This window comes from Eumetopias jubatus, unplaced genomic scaffold (assembly GCF_037043125.1).
Source record: "Eumetopias jubatus isolate StellerSeaLion01/CBP00866 unplaced genomic scaffold, mEumJub1_p1.0 scaffold_14, whole genome shotgun sequence".
Taxonomy (NCBI): Eukaryota; Metazoa; Chordata; class Mammalia; order Carnivora; family Otariidae; genus Eumetopias; species Eumetopias jubatus.
In genome coordinates, this window is record NW_028274820.1 from 14,646,699 (window position 1) to 14,662,784 (window position 16,086).

At 41.3% G+C, this 16,086-nt stretch overlaps 1 protein-coding gene across 3 annotated transcripts in view; it reads left to right on the forward strand.

Moving 5' to 3' along the window:
* The window catches only part of VPS41 (VPS41 subunit of HOPS complex), a 199,506-nt gene that overhangs the window by 140,578 nt on the left and 42,842 nt on the right, over nt 1-16,086 (forward strand). For all 3 annotated transcript variants that reach the window (XM_028108900.2, XM_028108901.2, XM_088018676.1), the window contains 4 exons: nt 7,060-7,157; nt 9,605-9,734; nt 11,373-11,488; nt 13,241-13,297. In XM_028108900.2, coding sequence (XP_027964701.1) covers nt 7,060-7,157; nt 9,605-9,734; nt 11,373-11,488; nt 13,241-13,297 — 401 coding nt within the window. The remainder of the gene's footprint in view (nt 1-7,059; nt 7,158-9,604; nt 9,735-11,372; nt 11,489-13,240; nt 13,298-16,086) is intronic.

Consider the following 16,086-nt stretch of genomic DNA (forward strand, 5'->3'; position numbering starts at 1 on the left):
GAGCCTCCGGGCCCCATCTGATGGGCATTTCGAAACCCACAAAGGGAAAACAAGGGCCAAAACCAAAGACGCAGTGCAGGTAGCAGTGGTTTTGCACTTGTAACCCAGCAGATTCTAGAAAAGGGCTGGGTACCCGGCTGCCACCACAGAGAGTGGTCAAGGCCATAGCTTGCATTCCTGCTACCTGTAGTGCACTTCTAACCAGAGCAGCTCTGTGTGACCACTGTCTGGGAAAAGGAAGACTTCAAATTCCTACTTGTACTACCTTCCACTCAGGTGACTTTAGTCAAGTTACTTAACCTCACTGAGCTTTAGCGCCCCACCCTGAAGGAAGTACAGGGTTGTTACGGTGAAAAGAAATCCTATGTGTACAGCATTCGCGTATTGCCTCTCATATGGGGAATGTTCCTTAAATGGGAGCTGTTAGTAATATTACTATCATTTTCAGTTACTCGGTGAGAGAAAAACTGGTTTAACAATCAGAAGATGAAAATACTGTCATCCATCAAGTCAGCAGAACGAGAATTGAGGGAAACGTATAAATAAGCTTTGATTGAATTATCCTGAAGAGATTAATATATTTCATAACTGCATTTTCAGTAAAATGTATATGTAAACCTATATGATACAGGTGCAAGTAATCAAGAATATTGATTTAAATATCATCACTTATAGGTCTGAATATACTGATAGTGAGATAATCTACTTGTGAATTATTTGGAGAATGGTCTTTGTGTTCAGACCTAAAATCTTCATTTTTGTCCTCTACAGTTTAATGTACATTTTAAATAACGTTTTTTAAATGAAAATTTTTTTAATGAACATGTAATGAAATGTTTTCTCTTATGTTATAAACACCGTGCCCGCCCTTGAGGGGCTTATAGTCATGATTATTGCTGTTTTCACCCTAATCCCTATCCCCTGGAAATAAATTATCCTGCTTTGTACTGTGTCTTGCTTTATTTCCATTTTTGCATAGCATGTGGTATTATTATTATTATCATCATTATATTTGTTATCATTGTTATTTGCTTCTAGACTCACAATGTATTTTAAGTCAGACAGGGTCTTTATCATTCTGATGCTTCTAAAAGAATGTCTTATGCCAAATTGGTGCTCAGTAGTTCTTTATTAAGTAGTTGATAACCCTCAAAGATTTAAGACCCAAGGTACAAGAGAGTTCTTGTTAGTTTTTTTTGGCAATCATTCTGAAACTGATAGTGGGTATGCAACAGAAGGCCCAACGATACCTATGTATTTGTGACTCTAACCCTGAGCCCATTGCCCCGGCAGATAATAAAGTTTGTGTGTCTCACAGGTATCTTAACATTTTATGCTTGGTGAATTCTCAGAAGATGGTGGTAGTGGTAGCATAATTTTTCAGTCTGCCTGAGTCAACACCTAAAAATGGAACAACTAGATCATATGACCAGGGACTCATTGACAACATGTACAACACAACTGAGCGACAGAGTAGCCCTGAGAACCCCAGATACAAGTGAGTGGGAGAACGCACCGACAGCCACAAGACCGGCTGTGGTGTCAATATCTGTGTGAGAGAAAGTAGAGGGGAGCAAGGGGGCAGCTGGTGAATTTGGGATCAGAATAACCCCCAACCAGCGGGTGGGTATTCCCTGGAGAAGACCACCAGCTGCTCAGTAGATGCAGGGCTGCATTTAGATGAGGGGCTCACAGCCCCGGGGCCTCTGTGAACCCTTAGCAGTCGAGCACCTAGTGCTGTGTGCCAAGGCTGGAGGAGAATAAGACCTGAATAGGATATGAATGTAGAGACTGAAAAGAAGAGACAGGTACAAGTGGGGTGGGAGCAGTGCCGGGAAGTCTCAGAAAGCAAGAGGCTAGGTTTTTAACACTGAATAAAAACAGCATAAGAGGGAACTCCGCTAAGTTTGAAGAGCTGTCCCAGTCCCTGCCTCTTTCTAAGAGATCAGGGACCATGACGTCACCCACGGATGAGGACCGGAAAGGTACCAAGGTCAAATCCCATACTGAGTTTAAGGGAAAGTAAATAAGGAGCAGAATAACAATGTTGGCAGTGAAAGCAAGAAACTGGAAAGAAACACCCAGAACAAGCTATGAGACATTTTTTAAGTAATAGCAAGACATGAAAGAACAAAAATCCGAATTAAAAAAAATCTCAGATGACAACTCAAAATATTTATAAATAATAGGACAATTTAAAAAATCACAGAGCAGTAAGAAAAAAAAATTTGCAATGAAATAAATGCTGAAGGCTGGCAAAGACAATTCAACCTACAAATAAAGAGATCCTGAAGAAAAGAACAAAACAAAGGAAAAGAAAGGAGCAGATACGATAAACAGTAATTCAAGAAAAATTTCCTGAAACTACAAAGAAACAGAACGGAAAGTTATAAATTAAAAGCATACCCCTCTGTATCTGAAAAGAGTGACCCACGATGAGCACCATCAAGTATATTTGAGTACAGGGACGCCTGGGTGGCTCAGTCGGTTAAGCGTCTGCCTTCGGCTCAGGTCATGATCCCGGTGCTCTGGGATCGAGTCCCGCATCAGGCTCCTTGCTCAGCAGGGAGCCTGCTTCTCCCTCTGCCTGCAGCTCCCACGCTTGTACCCTTGCTCACTCTCTCGCCCACGCGCACTCTCTCTCTAACAAATAAAATCTTTAAAAAAAAAAGTATATTTGAGTACAATTACTGGACTTTCAAGGCAGTCTGTTGGGCATCTCGATCTCTGCTGCCTGGTACAGAGGCCACTGGCCACTTGGAGTCCTTGAAGAGTGGCAGGTGTGAACTGAGCTGCGCGGCATACAGGATTCTAAAGACCTAGTATGAAGATAAGAAGTAAATCGTCTCCTTAATTTTTTACATTGTCACATGTTGAAAACATTTTAGATATGTTGTGTTAAATAAAATATATTTCTAAAATTTTACCTCTTTTTACTCTTTAATATGGCTACTAGAAAATTTGAAATTGCATATGCAAATTCCCTCTTTGGCTTTCATCAGTAGTCTGTTGGACAGTGTGAATCTAGAACTCCACAAACTCCCTTCTGCGTCGGGGTCCCCATTCTGTGCCCAAAGGACCTCCCTGAATAGATTTTTCCTGTGAATAGTCCTTTTGAAACTTTCTCTTTCTCTCGATATGCTTGGAACCTCTCTTTTTGTCTTTTTCCTTAAATATTTTCTTTTCGTGTTTCAAGGAGCGCTTACCCCCCAGAATAAGCCAGAGCACAGCACCGCTTGCATCTGTGGAGGTAGGAGGCTGTGCCTCAGTCCTAACCAGCACCCCTTGCCATGTCCGTCCTACTCATAGTGAGCACAGCGCCCCCTGCAGGGCTGGGAGCCATCACCGCACTCTGTAGATCCTGAGGTATAGCTGCTGGCTTGGGCTCCCTCTGCAAATGGCATTCTCCTTTTCCTTCCTTCTCTTCAGCTTTTACGTTATGGTTTGTTTTAGTGCTCTCCAACCGAGTTTGTCTTTGTTTTCTTTGTGATTTATCTTTTCCAGATAACCAGTTTAAAGATGAGCTTCTGTGGTAATAGACCTATAAACTATCTGTATTTAAACTAGTTCTCCTTTAGGGAAAAACAAGTAATCGTCATTAAGATGATTAAAATCATTGATATGTGGAAAAGAAGAGAATGTCGGGGAAAATAAATTAACCGAAACGTCCACCAGTCCTTTGAAAATTTGAAATAGAAAGCCCCGTAATTATTTGAAGGTATTTTACAAAATCAGCCAGTAAACTTTTACATCATTTATGCATGTGCTTCAGGAGAATAAACATTACCATTCCACATTTCCTTCTCTTGACACTAATCTTGACACTATTTTTATATGCAACATCTTTTTCTTCATAAATAGCATTTTTCCAGTTAGTTTATAATTTAGCCACTTCACATTGTCTGCCTAAATTATTACTAATTCTCAGTGAAGTCTGGTAAGATCTAGTACTTAACAAAAGCATTTATTACAGTGTCTGGAATTGAGAAGTGAAATAGCTATGTGGTTCTGCATGTTTTCCCTTGTTTTCTTTAAGAACACATTAGATTTTTCTATCATTCTTAATTAGAGAACAGGAGATTGTCTTATTTGTGGAAGCTATTGTGGACTGGGAAATAAGGATGTGGAGCAGGGAAGATTTGGATAGAATTATTTTCTAGCTTCTCTGTTCTGTTCCTTATAGCTCATTCATAGAAACCAAGGCTTGATGTATATTGGGTTACCTGTAGGAGAGACACTGATACTCCTTGTCAGTGGGAGCTTAGGCAGTATATTTAGCATCCTGAATAGGGAGAGTGCCTTGTTCACCCACCACTGGCCACATGATGTTCTCCCTCAGGTGCCTGTGGTAGACAAGCACATCAAGTCTTCCTTGTAATTCCCATGAATCTGTGGCATCTCTGGTTGGTTGGTTGATTGTTGATTGAACTGTATGTATAGCATTTCAATGATGAAATGTTATTTAGTAAAGAGAACTCAAGTCCGTTTCTACCGAACGGGGTTTAACCACCTCAGGAGTGATGGCAATCAGAACCTCTGGTTAGTGTGCCGGTGTGCCTTCTAGAATGTGAAACTTCCACCTCTTTGATCACTGGGTCCTGCATGGCCCCATACTGTTCAGTAGCATCTGTACATTTCAGCCCTCTCCTGTTCCTTCCCTACCCCCTCCCCTGTGTACAGCTCCCTCTGTGGGAGCTTCTCTAGAACCTTCCATGCCTGGCTACACTGGATGTGCTCATCTGTACATGTGGCCATGGTGGAGATGGTTCTCTGCATACGCATTTCATGTGAACATGTATCACATTACCATTCATTACCATTTTACCAAAAGTAGTTTTTAAGTGCCTGGATAAAAATATTCAGTTGGAGCTCACGAAGACTCAGGAACAGTGTTAGTGGCAGTGCTGGGACCAGAGCACCTGCCTTTGGGGTTACACTCTTTGGTTCTTAACAGGGCACCATGACCACTTGTGTGATCTAACCAAGGACAAAGCAAAAGAAATATTACTTTCTTAATGTTTATGTTACTATTTAGTTAATGTTTATGTTACTATTTAGTAGCTTTTTTGGTGAACCTCAATTTCATTTTGGTGTGAAAATTAAATTGTGAGAACAGTTTTGTAAGGAGTTGGCATTAAAGATAGGCAGAGACAAGCAACACTAAAGGATCTGCAAGGAAGTGGAGAAGAGGCAGAAGAAAAATTCAGTAGCCCCTCATTTCATCTGTGTTAGGGATTTTATTTCTACTCTGATTCCATTATTTTATAGATGGGAAAAGTTATACCTGCAGAAGTTAAATGTCTTTTCCAAGTTTGACTTATAACTGGAAGTTATAACCCGGATTTCCTGACTCTACATTAAATATTTTCTTTTTTTTTTTTTTAAGATTTTATTTATTTGAGAGAGAGAGCATGAGTTGAGGGAGAGGCAGAGGGAGAAGCAGACTCCCCACTGAGCAGGTGGCCTGATGCAGGGCTTGATAGTAGGTCCCTGAGATCATGACCTGAGCCAAAGGCAGACACTTAACCGACTGAGCCACCCAGGTGCTGCTACATTAAATATTTTTTCTAATATGCTACACTGACTTCCCCTGGTTTGGAGAAAAGAGCAGTTTCATCATAGAACTTAACTGAATCTGGGGCGCCTGAATGGCTCAGTTGGTTAAGCGTCCGGCTTTTGGTTTCAGCTCAGGTTGTGATCTCAAGGTCTTGAGATCAAGGCCGCATGTGGGGCTCCACGCTCAGCATGGAGTCTCTTTGAGATTCTTTCCCCCTCCCTCTCCCTCCTCCTCTGCTCTTCCTGCTCTGCATGCACTCCCTCTCTCAAATAAATAAATAAATAAACAAACAAATAAATAAATAAATAAAAATCTTAGACTATAACAAAACTCAACTGAATCTGAAGCTGAAACTAATACCAGAAACTGGAGAAGGTCTAAGTCAGGAAACTCTTAGAAAATGTGGTGGGTCCAAATGAGGGTCTGTTTCCAAATGAATCTGTTAAGTGCAGTGCATGACTCCTAAAAGGGTCTCTACCCCCACACTACTGTATCAGCTAGCTTTGCTGGGTAACCATCCCCAAACTTAGTTGCTTAAAGCAAAAGTCATTTATTATAAATTTTTTACAGCAGCTAATTATTAGAATCATGCTGTTAGCAATATTAGTACTTCTACCACGGAGCTTTCCATTGGGTCTGTGAAGTCCATTGTAATTAAATCCATATACTTCTTAAATGATGCACTGGTTTTAAATTTTAAATGCCTTTAAAAAGAAAGAAATTTCTGGGTGCCTGGGTGGCTCAGTTGGTTAAGCGACTGCCTTCGGCTCAGGTCATGATCCTGGAGTCCTGGGATCGAGTCCCACATCGGGTTCCCAGCCCAGTGGGGAGCCTGCTTCTCCCTCTGACCTTCTCCCCTCTCATGCTGTTTCTCTCTCTCTCAAATAAATAAATAAAATCTTTAAAAAGAAAAAGAAAGAAATTTCTTATTTTCTCTGACTTTTATTTCACTTAGGAAATAGTGGTCTTTTATCACAATGTAATCTGTATTAACACACTTTTTTTTTACTTCTGAGTCTTCAAATAAAATGTTTATTATTTTTTTTTAAAGGAACAATAGTTTCATAATTATAAACAGCGTTCCTTGTGACCTTTGGATCACTGTAATACCTTAACTGTGAAAAACCTAAACTCAGGCATTTAAAAAATATATTATTGCTGTTAATATTAGTTTACATTGGGTTTTCTGGGTTTTAAAGTGTCTTCATGGGATTTAACTATGTCGTTTTTAAACTAGCTGGTCACAGGGTCATGTGTGACCATTCAAGCTGCTGTTATTGTCAGGCTTGCTTTTGACGGTGATAGAAAATTTCAAGTTTGAGATCCTGGAGATCCTTTTCTGGCCTTTCATTATTGTCAAAAAAAAGTGTGTTTATCCACGCCCCCTTTATGTTAGATTTCTATGGTAAATCCACCCAGCATTCGTAGTCGATGTGTCCTTTCCTTGGGGGGCTGCTTTTTGCTCCTGTTAACACTGAATCTCCTATCCCTTTTGTTTGCAGTGTCTCAGTTTGAAACTGAATTCTACATCAGTGGACTTGCACCTCTCTGTGATCAGCTTGTTGTTCTTTCCTATGTGAAGGAGGTGTCGGAAAAAACGGTAATTTTTTTTTTTATACCCCAAGTGCAAAGGGAAGTATGGGTTCATTTTTCAGCATTGTAGCCAGATCAGGTTGCCCATGAAAGGGCTGTGCTGTAGTCTGAGCAGAACTTCCTGACCTATAAAAGAAGGTCGGCGGAGATTATATATTTACCTTTCAGAAGCTCCACTCATTGAGTGCCTTTGTTCCCTTTGCCGAGCCAAGGGGAGTCATTTTTTTTTTTCTTTTTTCCATCTCTTGGTATTTTTGTCAAAAGGAATGAAGGATTCCTTTTGCTGAAGGGCGAAGAAACTAAACTGACACTGTGCATTAGCAGAAATGACAGCAATGAAGTTGAGGGGCCCCTGTGGTCAGAGGGAATTACGGAAAGGGCACTTCATTATTTCCTGTGGTCCAGACAGATTTGCTTACTTCCCAGTGGCCAACTGATGCTCAGTAGCTTGATTTTTGCTTTGAAATAGGTTGTGGCAAAGTCTGTTATCAATGCAAATGAAGGTGTGAAGCGCACGGCCAATAGAAAGCATTAGAGGACCCAAATTTCATTTTATGTGACTGGCGGGAAGCCTATATTTGTGATCCAGTGGAGGGCATGTCCAGTGGAGCCACTCGGTTCTTCTCTGAAGCCTAGATGGGCCCCATTCCCAGCTTGTCTTCACTGTTAGAGTCCAGGGGTTCTGCCAGGAAGGGGGGTTAGGGGTGGTTTCAAGGTATAAACAAGGAGAGCTTAATGTAAAGGATTTTCTCTTAGATGCTGTATATAAAAGAAATTGCAAATTGATTGTCTAGCCCTTTACAGTAAGCTCTCCTTATCTGTATCCTCTCCTTTTCCCCCCTTTTCAATTGGCTAGGAATAAAATGGGTACCCTGGGAGCCCCAGTTTTGAAGTGGTACCTGCTCTTGAGCATTTCTCTGAGTGAGCACTTGCAGTGGGAAGTCATCGCTATAGTAACCTGAGGCTCTGGGCGCCCATGTTGCTAGGCAATGGGATGCTGGAGACTTAAGTGAATACTCAGAGCGACTAAAATCAATAGTGCTGGCTTCTAGCCCTGTTGCAGGACATCACTTTATTATTTTATTTATTTTTTTGAAAATAAAGAAAAGCAGTGGCCCCTGAGGGAGTACATACAGTGCTTTCTGATGAGGGAGGTGGGGTGGGTTGAGAATGTGATTGAAAGACATAGGAAAGAAGCAGTAAAATGAAAAAGGGAAAGCCTCCTAAACAACTGAGCAAAAAAAAAAAAGAAAGGAAGCAGGGAAACCTTTGTTAATAAATGAGAGTATTATAAAGAAGTAAAGACCAAAGAAAGGCCAACCTCATAGAGCAAATTAGAAAACAGAATTGAAAAGAAAAGAAAATGGAATTTTTTCAGAAGAAGAGGTGTGAGGGACTCGGAGAGGACTCACGAATTTGTGTGCTAGTGCACGTAGCTATTTTATATGACACCAAAGTATACCTTCGATCCTTAAACACAGAGTAAGCTGATAAAATTAAGACAAAAGGAGTAAAGCAAGCTCAGGGCCAGGCCACTCCCCTCTTCTTCTTTTTTCATATAGAAAAGACAGTGTAACTACAACATTAAACAAAACTTGTCTTTAGGTGGTGCCTGGGTGGCTCAGTCCTTAACGTCTGCCTTTGGCTCAGGTCATGATCCCAGGGTTCTGGGATCGAGCCCCAGTTCAGGCTCCCTGCTCAGCGGGAAGCCTGCTTCTCCCTCTCCCACTTCCCCTGCTTGTGTTCCCTCTCGCTGTGTCTCTCTCTGTCAAATAAATAAACAAAATCTTAAAAAAAAAAAAAATCAGTGAGAACAGTCTGCGTCTCATCACCTTCGAGGTTAGTGGAACTGCATCGGCCCTAAAAAAACTCTCCTTCCCTCTTCTCTCTTGACCTAGAATTGCACTGTTCAAAACTATGGTCACTAACCATATGTGCCTATCTAAATTTTAATTAATGAAAAAGAAATAAAATTAGAAACTCGGCTTCTCGGTTGCGCTAGCCGCCAGTGACTCCTGCCCATCACGTTAGGTCATGCCCGTGGCGACCGTTGCCTTCTCAGCGTGTTCTGTCTTCGATGTAGCTTTCGGTCTGTGTGGCTTTTCAGCATCACCAGTAAGCTGACCGGCAGTGGTTTGGCAGCTTGTAATATTATTTTTACCCTTTCTCACATTGGTGAGGAAGAGACGTAAGCCGGTTGTGGAAGTGTGTGGTGACCATGCCCTTGGAGCTGAGTGGCGGACGGCTGCAGGGGCTCAGTAGTGCCTGTCCTGTTGATGTCACACAAAAGGTCAGGAAATATGGTGTGACGAGGCTGTCCATGCAGGTGGTTAGAAGGGCTCACATCTGCCCAAGTTACAAAGTCAGTGCACTTAATTATGACTGACTGGAACGAATTTGTACAGGCTCTACAAACGTAATGAGAACACGCCTTTCCCTCTCTTTTCCCCCCAGGAAAGAGAATACTGTGCCAGGCCGAGACTCGATATCATCCAGCCGCTCTCTGAAACCTGTGAAGAGATCTCTTCCGACGCTCTGACCGTGAGAGGCTTTCAGGAGAATGAGTGTAGAGATTATCATTTAGGTGAGAGACCAAGGCTCTGGCTTATGTTATTTCTTATACTTGTGGGTTTTTTTCCCTTTCATGTGATTAGCACAACCAGGAATTTAAATTGAGGGGCTGCAAGGGTCGTAGAGACTACCTGGGCAGACCTCTCGTGTTGAAGATGAGGGCCTGAGGCCCAGACATATTGCAGAATGTGCTTGAGCTCACACAGTAGACGGGATGGGTAGGCCTGGGGCCAGTACCAAGGTGAGTAGGCTCCGTGGTCTTTGTTCTCAGGTTTTGTCTGTTCTAAGTAGTGTGACACTTATATTGACGTCGGGCAGCATGATTCTGTGGTTGCCATACAACTCCCAACTTTATGTATCTGGAAATTATGCTCTGGAATGGCAGAGAAGTCTTTCTGTTTGTGACCAAATGCCCAGAGCCTGGAAGAGTGCCTGACAAGTACTAGGTGTTCACTGAATATTTGCAGAGTGGATGAATGAATGCACTGGTCACTGCCCAGAAATAAAGAACGAACTACTGCTGTTTGGTCATACTGGGGCCTCTGTGCTCGAGTGTCCTCATATCCTTTAAAAATACATTGATGATGGTGGGGCACCTGGGTTGCTCAGTCATTAAACATCTGCCTTTGGCTCAGGTCGTGATCCCAGGGTCCTGGGATTGAGCCCCGCATCGGGCTCCCTGCTCCGTGGGAAGCCTCCTTCTCCCTCTCCCACTCCCCCTGCTTGTGTTCCGTCTCTCACTTTCTCTCTGTCAAAAAATAAATAAAATCTTTCAAATTAAATAAAAACACATTGATGAAAGTAGAACAGCCTAAGCTTTTTTTTTTTTTTTTAGAAATTCTTTCCTGCTTCCAAAACAATTGACATGGTTTCAGAATATTTTCAGTTTTCATTTTGGCCAAAAGAAATGAAGAAATATTCTATACAGTTGGAGCTTTCTTATATGTGGCCCTTAATCAGTTGAGAAATGTGTGAGTCTCTTCTGGACTTGGCAAAAAGCAAATGTGACTCACAACTGGAAGTGTCCGAGCTAGGTATTTTGCTCGGAGCAGACTCTGCTGCACACTCAGAAACCCTTCAGAACAGGTTGTATAATTGAATTCTGCAGGAAACCCTCACGATCGGCATTGTGCACAACACGCTGAAATGATAGATTATGTCCCCAGGGCTTGGGGCATCTGTCATTTATGTTGTAGATGGCCTTGACCTTGATGAGGAAGAAACATTTATCGCCAACTGTGGGGTGTAATTGTTCTGTTAAAATAGAACAGTGTTGTAAATGGCCATAAATTAAGTTTATATACAGAAGATGAATTCTGATACACCATAGACGCGGAGAATTCTGATCATCATCTTTCAGTCGAGGTCACAATGTTAATGTGTTAAACACAGAGTTATAAACCTACCTTACTTTCTTTGAAGTTTTTTTGGTATTCCTTCTTTCCCTCCCTTCTTTTTTCTTCAAATAATTTTACATGTAAATGTTTTTTAAGCACTCCCACCTTCAAACAGAGCCAAACACACTTGCTCCAAAGGTAGGCAAGTTTTCTGTTCCTTCTGGAGTTGGGTTACCTAACCAAGTCTCTGAAACTATGGCCCAAGTTTCTACTGCTGAGTCGCCCACACTGTTCCTTTCATCCCTCACCTCTAGAGTACTCTGAAGGGGAATCGCTCTTTTACATCGTGAGTCCAAGAGATGTTGTGGTAGCCAAGGAACGAGACCAAGATGACCACATTGACTGGCTCCTTGAAAAGAAGAAATACGAGGTAGTTTTGATTTTGCTTTCTTTAAAGTACTTACACATCTGTAATAGAGGATAAAAGTTTTCTGTAATAAATCTTTCGTTTAGGTGAATTAGAATGCCCTAAGCTAAAAATATATAGGAGGCTAATAACTTTCCAATACTCTTTTCAGAAATTAGGGGGGAAAAGATTACAAAGAGGTTAACTGGCTTTACTGTTCAGTGGAGGAGGAGGAGGTGGTGGTAGAGGGAGCAGAGTGGGTTCGATCCAGCCTATCCAAGTGTTTGTTTTGTGGCTTTTTGGGAAAAATAAAATGGAGCTAGTATTTCAGAATTGTCTCATATGTTTTAGTGGTACCATTCATTTGTGCAAATTTCATATGTAAAGTTAAGCTATGAAGTTATTATTCACTGAGGATGGTTTGAACTACTTTTCAGATAGAATGACATTGTCCACTCCATTAAGTTTTGAATCAGACTGATTTGAATAGAAAAATGTCCCATGATGAGCTTTTCTTTTTTCTTTTATTTATTTATTTATGTATGTATGTATTTATTTATAAAGATTTTTTATTTATTCAATAGAGACACAGCGAGAGAGGGAACACAAGCAGGGGGAGTGGGAGAGGGAGAAGCAGGCTCCCCACTGAGCAGGGAGCCCGATGTGGGGCTCGATCCCAGGACCCTGGGATCATGACCTGAGCTGAAGGCAGATGCTTAATGACTGAGCCACCCAGGCACCCCGAGCTTTTCTTTTTTAAAAATGAAAACCTTTCTGACTTTAAAAGCTTGAAAAGGCAATATTATGTTGGTTTGGTTAGAGAAACTCTCTGGATGGGCTTATATGCTAATAATTAGCTAAAAACAAACAAAAACTAATCCACTTATATATTGCTTTAAGTTTGTGACCCCCTGAAAGGATTTGGGGGAAAAATGTTTTTCGTGTACAAGCTGGAGTCCAGGTATTGATACAAAAAGTTTATATTTCAGTTATTACCATATTGCTTCAGACCCAGTAGTTCTGTAAATAATTTTGTGTGTTTTTTTAACATTTTATTCACTTATCTATTTATTTATTTAAAATTTATTTGAGGGTTGGGGGAAGGAAGGGGACAAGCAGACTCTGCACTGAGCCTCAATGCGGGGCTCCACCCCATGACCTGGAGATCATGAACTGAGCTGAAACCATGAGTGAGACGCTTAATTGACTGAGCCACCCAGGCGCCCCAATAATTTTATAGTTTAAACATTTGTGTTAAAGTAATAATTATGAACTTTCCAAAATAAAAGTAAAATCAGGGATTTTCAAAATCTTAATTGCGGATACACACCTAAATGTATGCATATGGCTTATTTTTTTGCATTTCATAAAGGAAAAGTGCCCCTTTGTCAATGTATGTCATGCAGATTTAGAATGACAGATGAATTTTTTTGTTTGTTTGAATGTAGGAGATTTTGTTGTATTTTGATTTGTGGCTGAAATGCAATTCCAATATCCTAATGTGGAAATGCATTCAAATGGAAATAAGAGAAATCTTCATTTTGGTTGACTGCTTTTGTTTGAGTTTGAATGCAGTGAGGTTCATTCAACCATAACATTAAAAATGCCGGTGCTTGAAGCAAAAGCCACGGGAAAATGGGGCTTTATTTATGTAGTGCAGAACTTTAAAACATAATAAATATAGTGTTTATAACCTCAGTATCTTTCTTTCCCACTCTCTCTCATTTTCCCTCCCTTCTTTTCTGATTCCTTTTATCATGCTTACTGTAAATATAGGAAGCTCTGATGGCAGCTGAAATCAGCCAGAAGAACATTAAAAGACATAAGATTCTAGTAAGTGTGTAATTTTATTATTTGAAGCATAACTCTACCTTTTGATTAAGTTATAATGAGACTGAAAGTAATATGAAAAGAACAGATTTTTCTTACCCTTTTGAGACTTTATTTCAGACTAATTCTTCAACCTGCAAGGTCAGAATATTTCATTTTATTGAATCCATTTCTGCTTGTAAACAAGAGACTTGAACACCTGCTAGGAGGCAGTTTTAGGTAATTTGGAACCTGGATTTGTGAAATGCACTTTAAATACAAAGCTTTCTGGTTATGTGTGGGGAAGTTTCTTTAAATCGTAAGTAAAATCACATTATCACAAAATTTATCAAGAGTAGTCTCATAAAACCAGATTGCTTCAGTGTCTCCATAATAAGAGTCATTTATGTTATGGAGACTAATCTAGGACCTCACATAACGTTTTCATTACATTTTAGACTCTGGAAAAATTTAGTGACTGAAAGCCTGTTTCTTTGCTAACTGTGACAGTGGATGTGCATATAGAAAGCCAGAGAGAATGTGAAGGGTCCTCAGAGATCAGCAAGTCCAGGACCCTTGTTTACAGATGAAAACTGTATTTATGGCTATTTGGGGTTGTAGCACAAATTCTCACCTTAAACTTTTCTAAAACTCCACATAAAAGCCTAATGTCTAGAGAGTATACAAGTAAAAATAACTCAGGAACCCAAAGGAGGAAAGGGAACCAGATCATACCCCCCCCCGCCCCTTCAAAATTGTGGAGAGTAAATTAGGATTATCTAGAAAAGGAGCAGAAGGCATTTGCCCAATAGAAAAGTATATGTGGCAGTGCAGAGAAGTGAAACCACTTGGCCTGCTTGGTTATGTGGGCCAGTTGCAGAGAGTATATATGGGTAGCAAGAGTCAGATACCGAAGAGCCATGTATAATTAGGAGCTTGGCTCCATCTTGGAACCTCTACAAGCCAGCTTATGCTTTCAGTGCCTCATCAGATCTGCTAGTTAGAAAGATTCTCTGATGGAGAAAGGGGCCAGAGGGAGGCCCCCTGAAATGGGAATCAATCAGGAATGGCTTCCTTCTTACTAGAGAGGTGGAAGGATGAGACCTCCAGAGTGAGGATGGAGAGGTGAAGACAGATGGAGGATACATTCTGCTGGACTCTGTGGGATATGGTGACTGACTCCTCATGCAAGGAGAGCAAGAAATCTGCTGTAACTCCCAATCTTTGGGCTTGGGCCTCTGGTGGATGGTGTTGCCATTCCCTGAGAGAGAGAGACTGTGTGAGGGGGAACAGGATGGGAAGGTATGAGAGGGTTAATACTGGTTTTGACACATTGGGTTTGGTCCCTCTCTGGGACATCCTAGTGGAGCTCAGAGAAGAGATCTGGGCTCAGAAATAGATTCCAGAGATTTGTCAGCAAACAGGTGTGACTGGAAGGCTTGAGTTTGAACCAGTCCACATGGGTTGAGTGTTTGGCCTCAGAAAACAGAACACTTGAATGGAACCATTGAGAATGCCAACACTCAAGGGATGACGCATCCAAACCAGTTTCGAATGGTCAGAGGATGGTTGTCATGATAGCTGGGAGAGGAGAGCATTTCAGGGTAAGCAGAGTAAGGTGCTGAAGTAGTTGAAGTGAGCAGGTCAAAGGTAAGACGAGCTCAGCTAGTCGGTGGTACGCTGGGTTTGGCAATATGAAAGTGACTAGTGAATTTTCTCTATATTATTCACTCTCAACATGCTGTAAGGAGTGAAAAGGGAGGAGGAGATGATGAAGTAGAGTGGCATGTTGGCTGTGAAGTGGAAGGGAGTGCAGACTGCAGCTGGGGCCGGGCTGTCATGAGAATGTCATTGGTGATGGCGGGTATTTTGTGTGGAAGAGACACTGAGCATGCTTATGCCCAAGGGAGAAGAGAAGATAGGCTTGAGGTTAAAAGAGGGTGAGTGGCAGAAGAAGCTCCACAGTGGGCTGGAGGCCTGGCCTGAGGACAAAGGCTGGAGAAATGGGTCTGCAAAGGAGACGTTGTCTTCTCTGACCCTGGACAGAGAGACTCCATTGATACTGTGATATGTGGTCTGCTTGCAGAAAAATAAAGGTAGACACCCTTTTTTTAACTCTTTAGTTTCTACAGATTGGAAATTACTACATAGGATTTCCTATGTAAAAAATTAATAAACTAGGAACAATTAGTATTTTCCTGCAGCCTTGAAACGGCCGCATCCTGTGCATAGACTTTTTGTTTTCTCCGAGCACAACGTAATTTCATACCAGGCAGAGAGAGAAATGGGCCACTGTCATTTCTGCCATCTGGGAGGAAATCCCACAGCACCTTTTTTGTACATAAACTAGAACTTAATATCCAAGTTTTGTTATATATAATAATTTTAAGCTGCTCATGAAAATGCTTTTAGTCGGAAATAATATTTCACAAGAAGAGTCCTGGGGGGAGACCAGGCAAGAGCTTTCATGTCTTTGGTGACTCAGGCCACCTCCAAACCTTTTGGAACGGAGGTGGCGTAAGCAAATGAATGTTACTCAGAAGCCAGCCCGTGCTGCGAACACCCGTTTCCTCATCTGTAAACCCATGGGTATGAATCACATGTTTTTTGAGCTCATTTTCACAGTAATGTTAACTTTAAGATTCAGTATTTCACTTTAAGATGATTGTCCTGTTGTTGTGTGTTTGTTACAGCATTTCTTCAGACGTGATACAGAGGAGACCAGTAGCTCCCATCTTAGAGATGAAAGCACCAGAAACTGTTTTACATCCAGTGACAGCATGAAATTGTTGGATCATGTTTCTAATACTGCA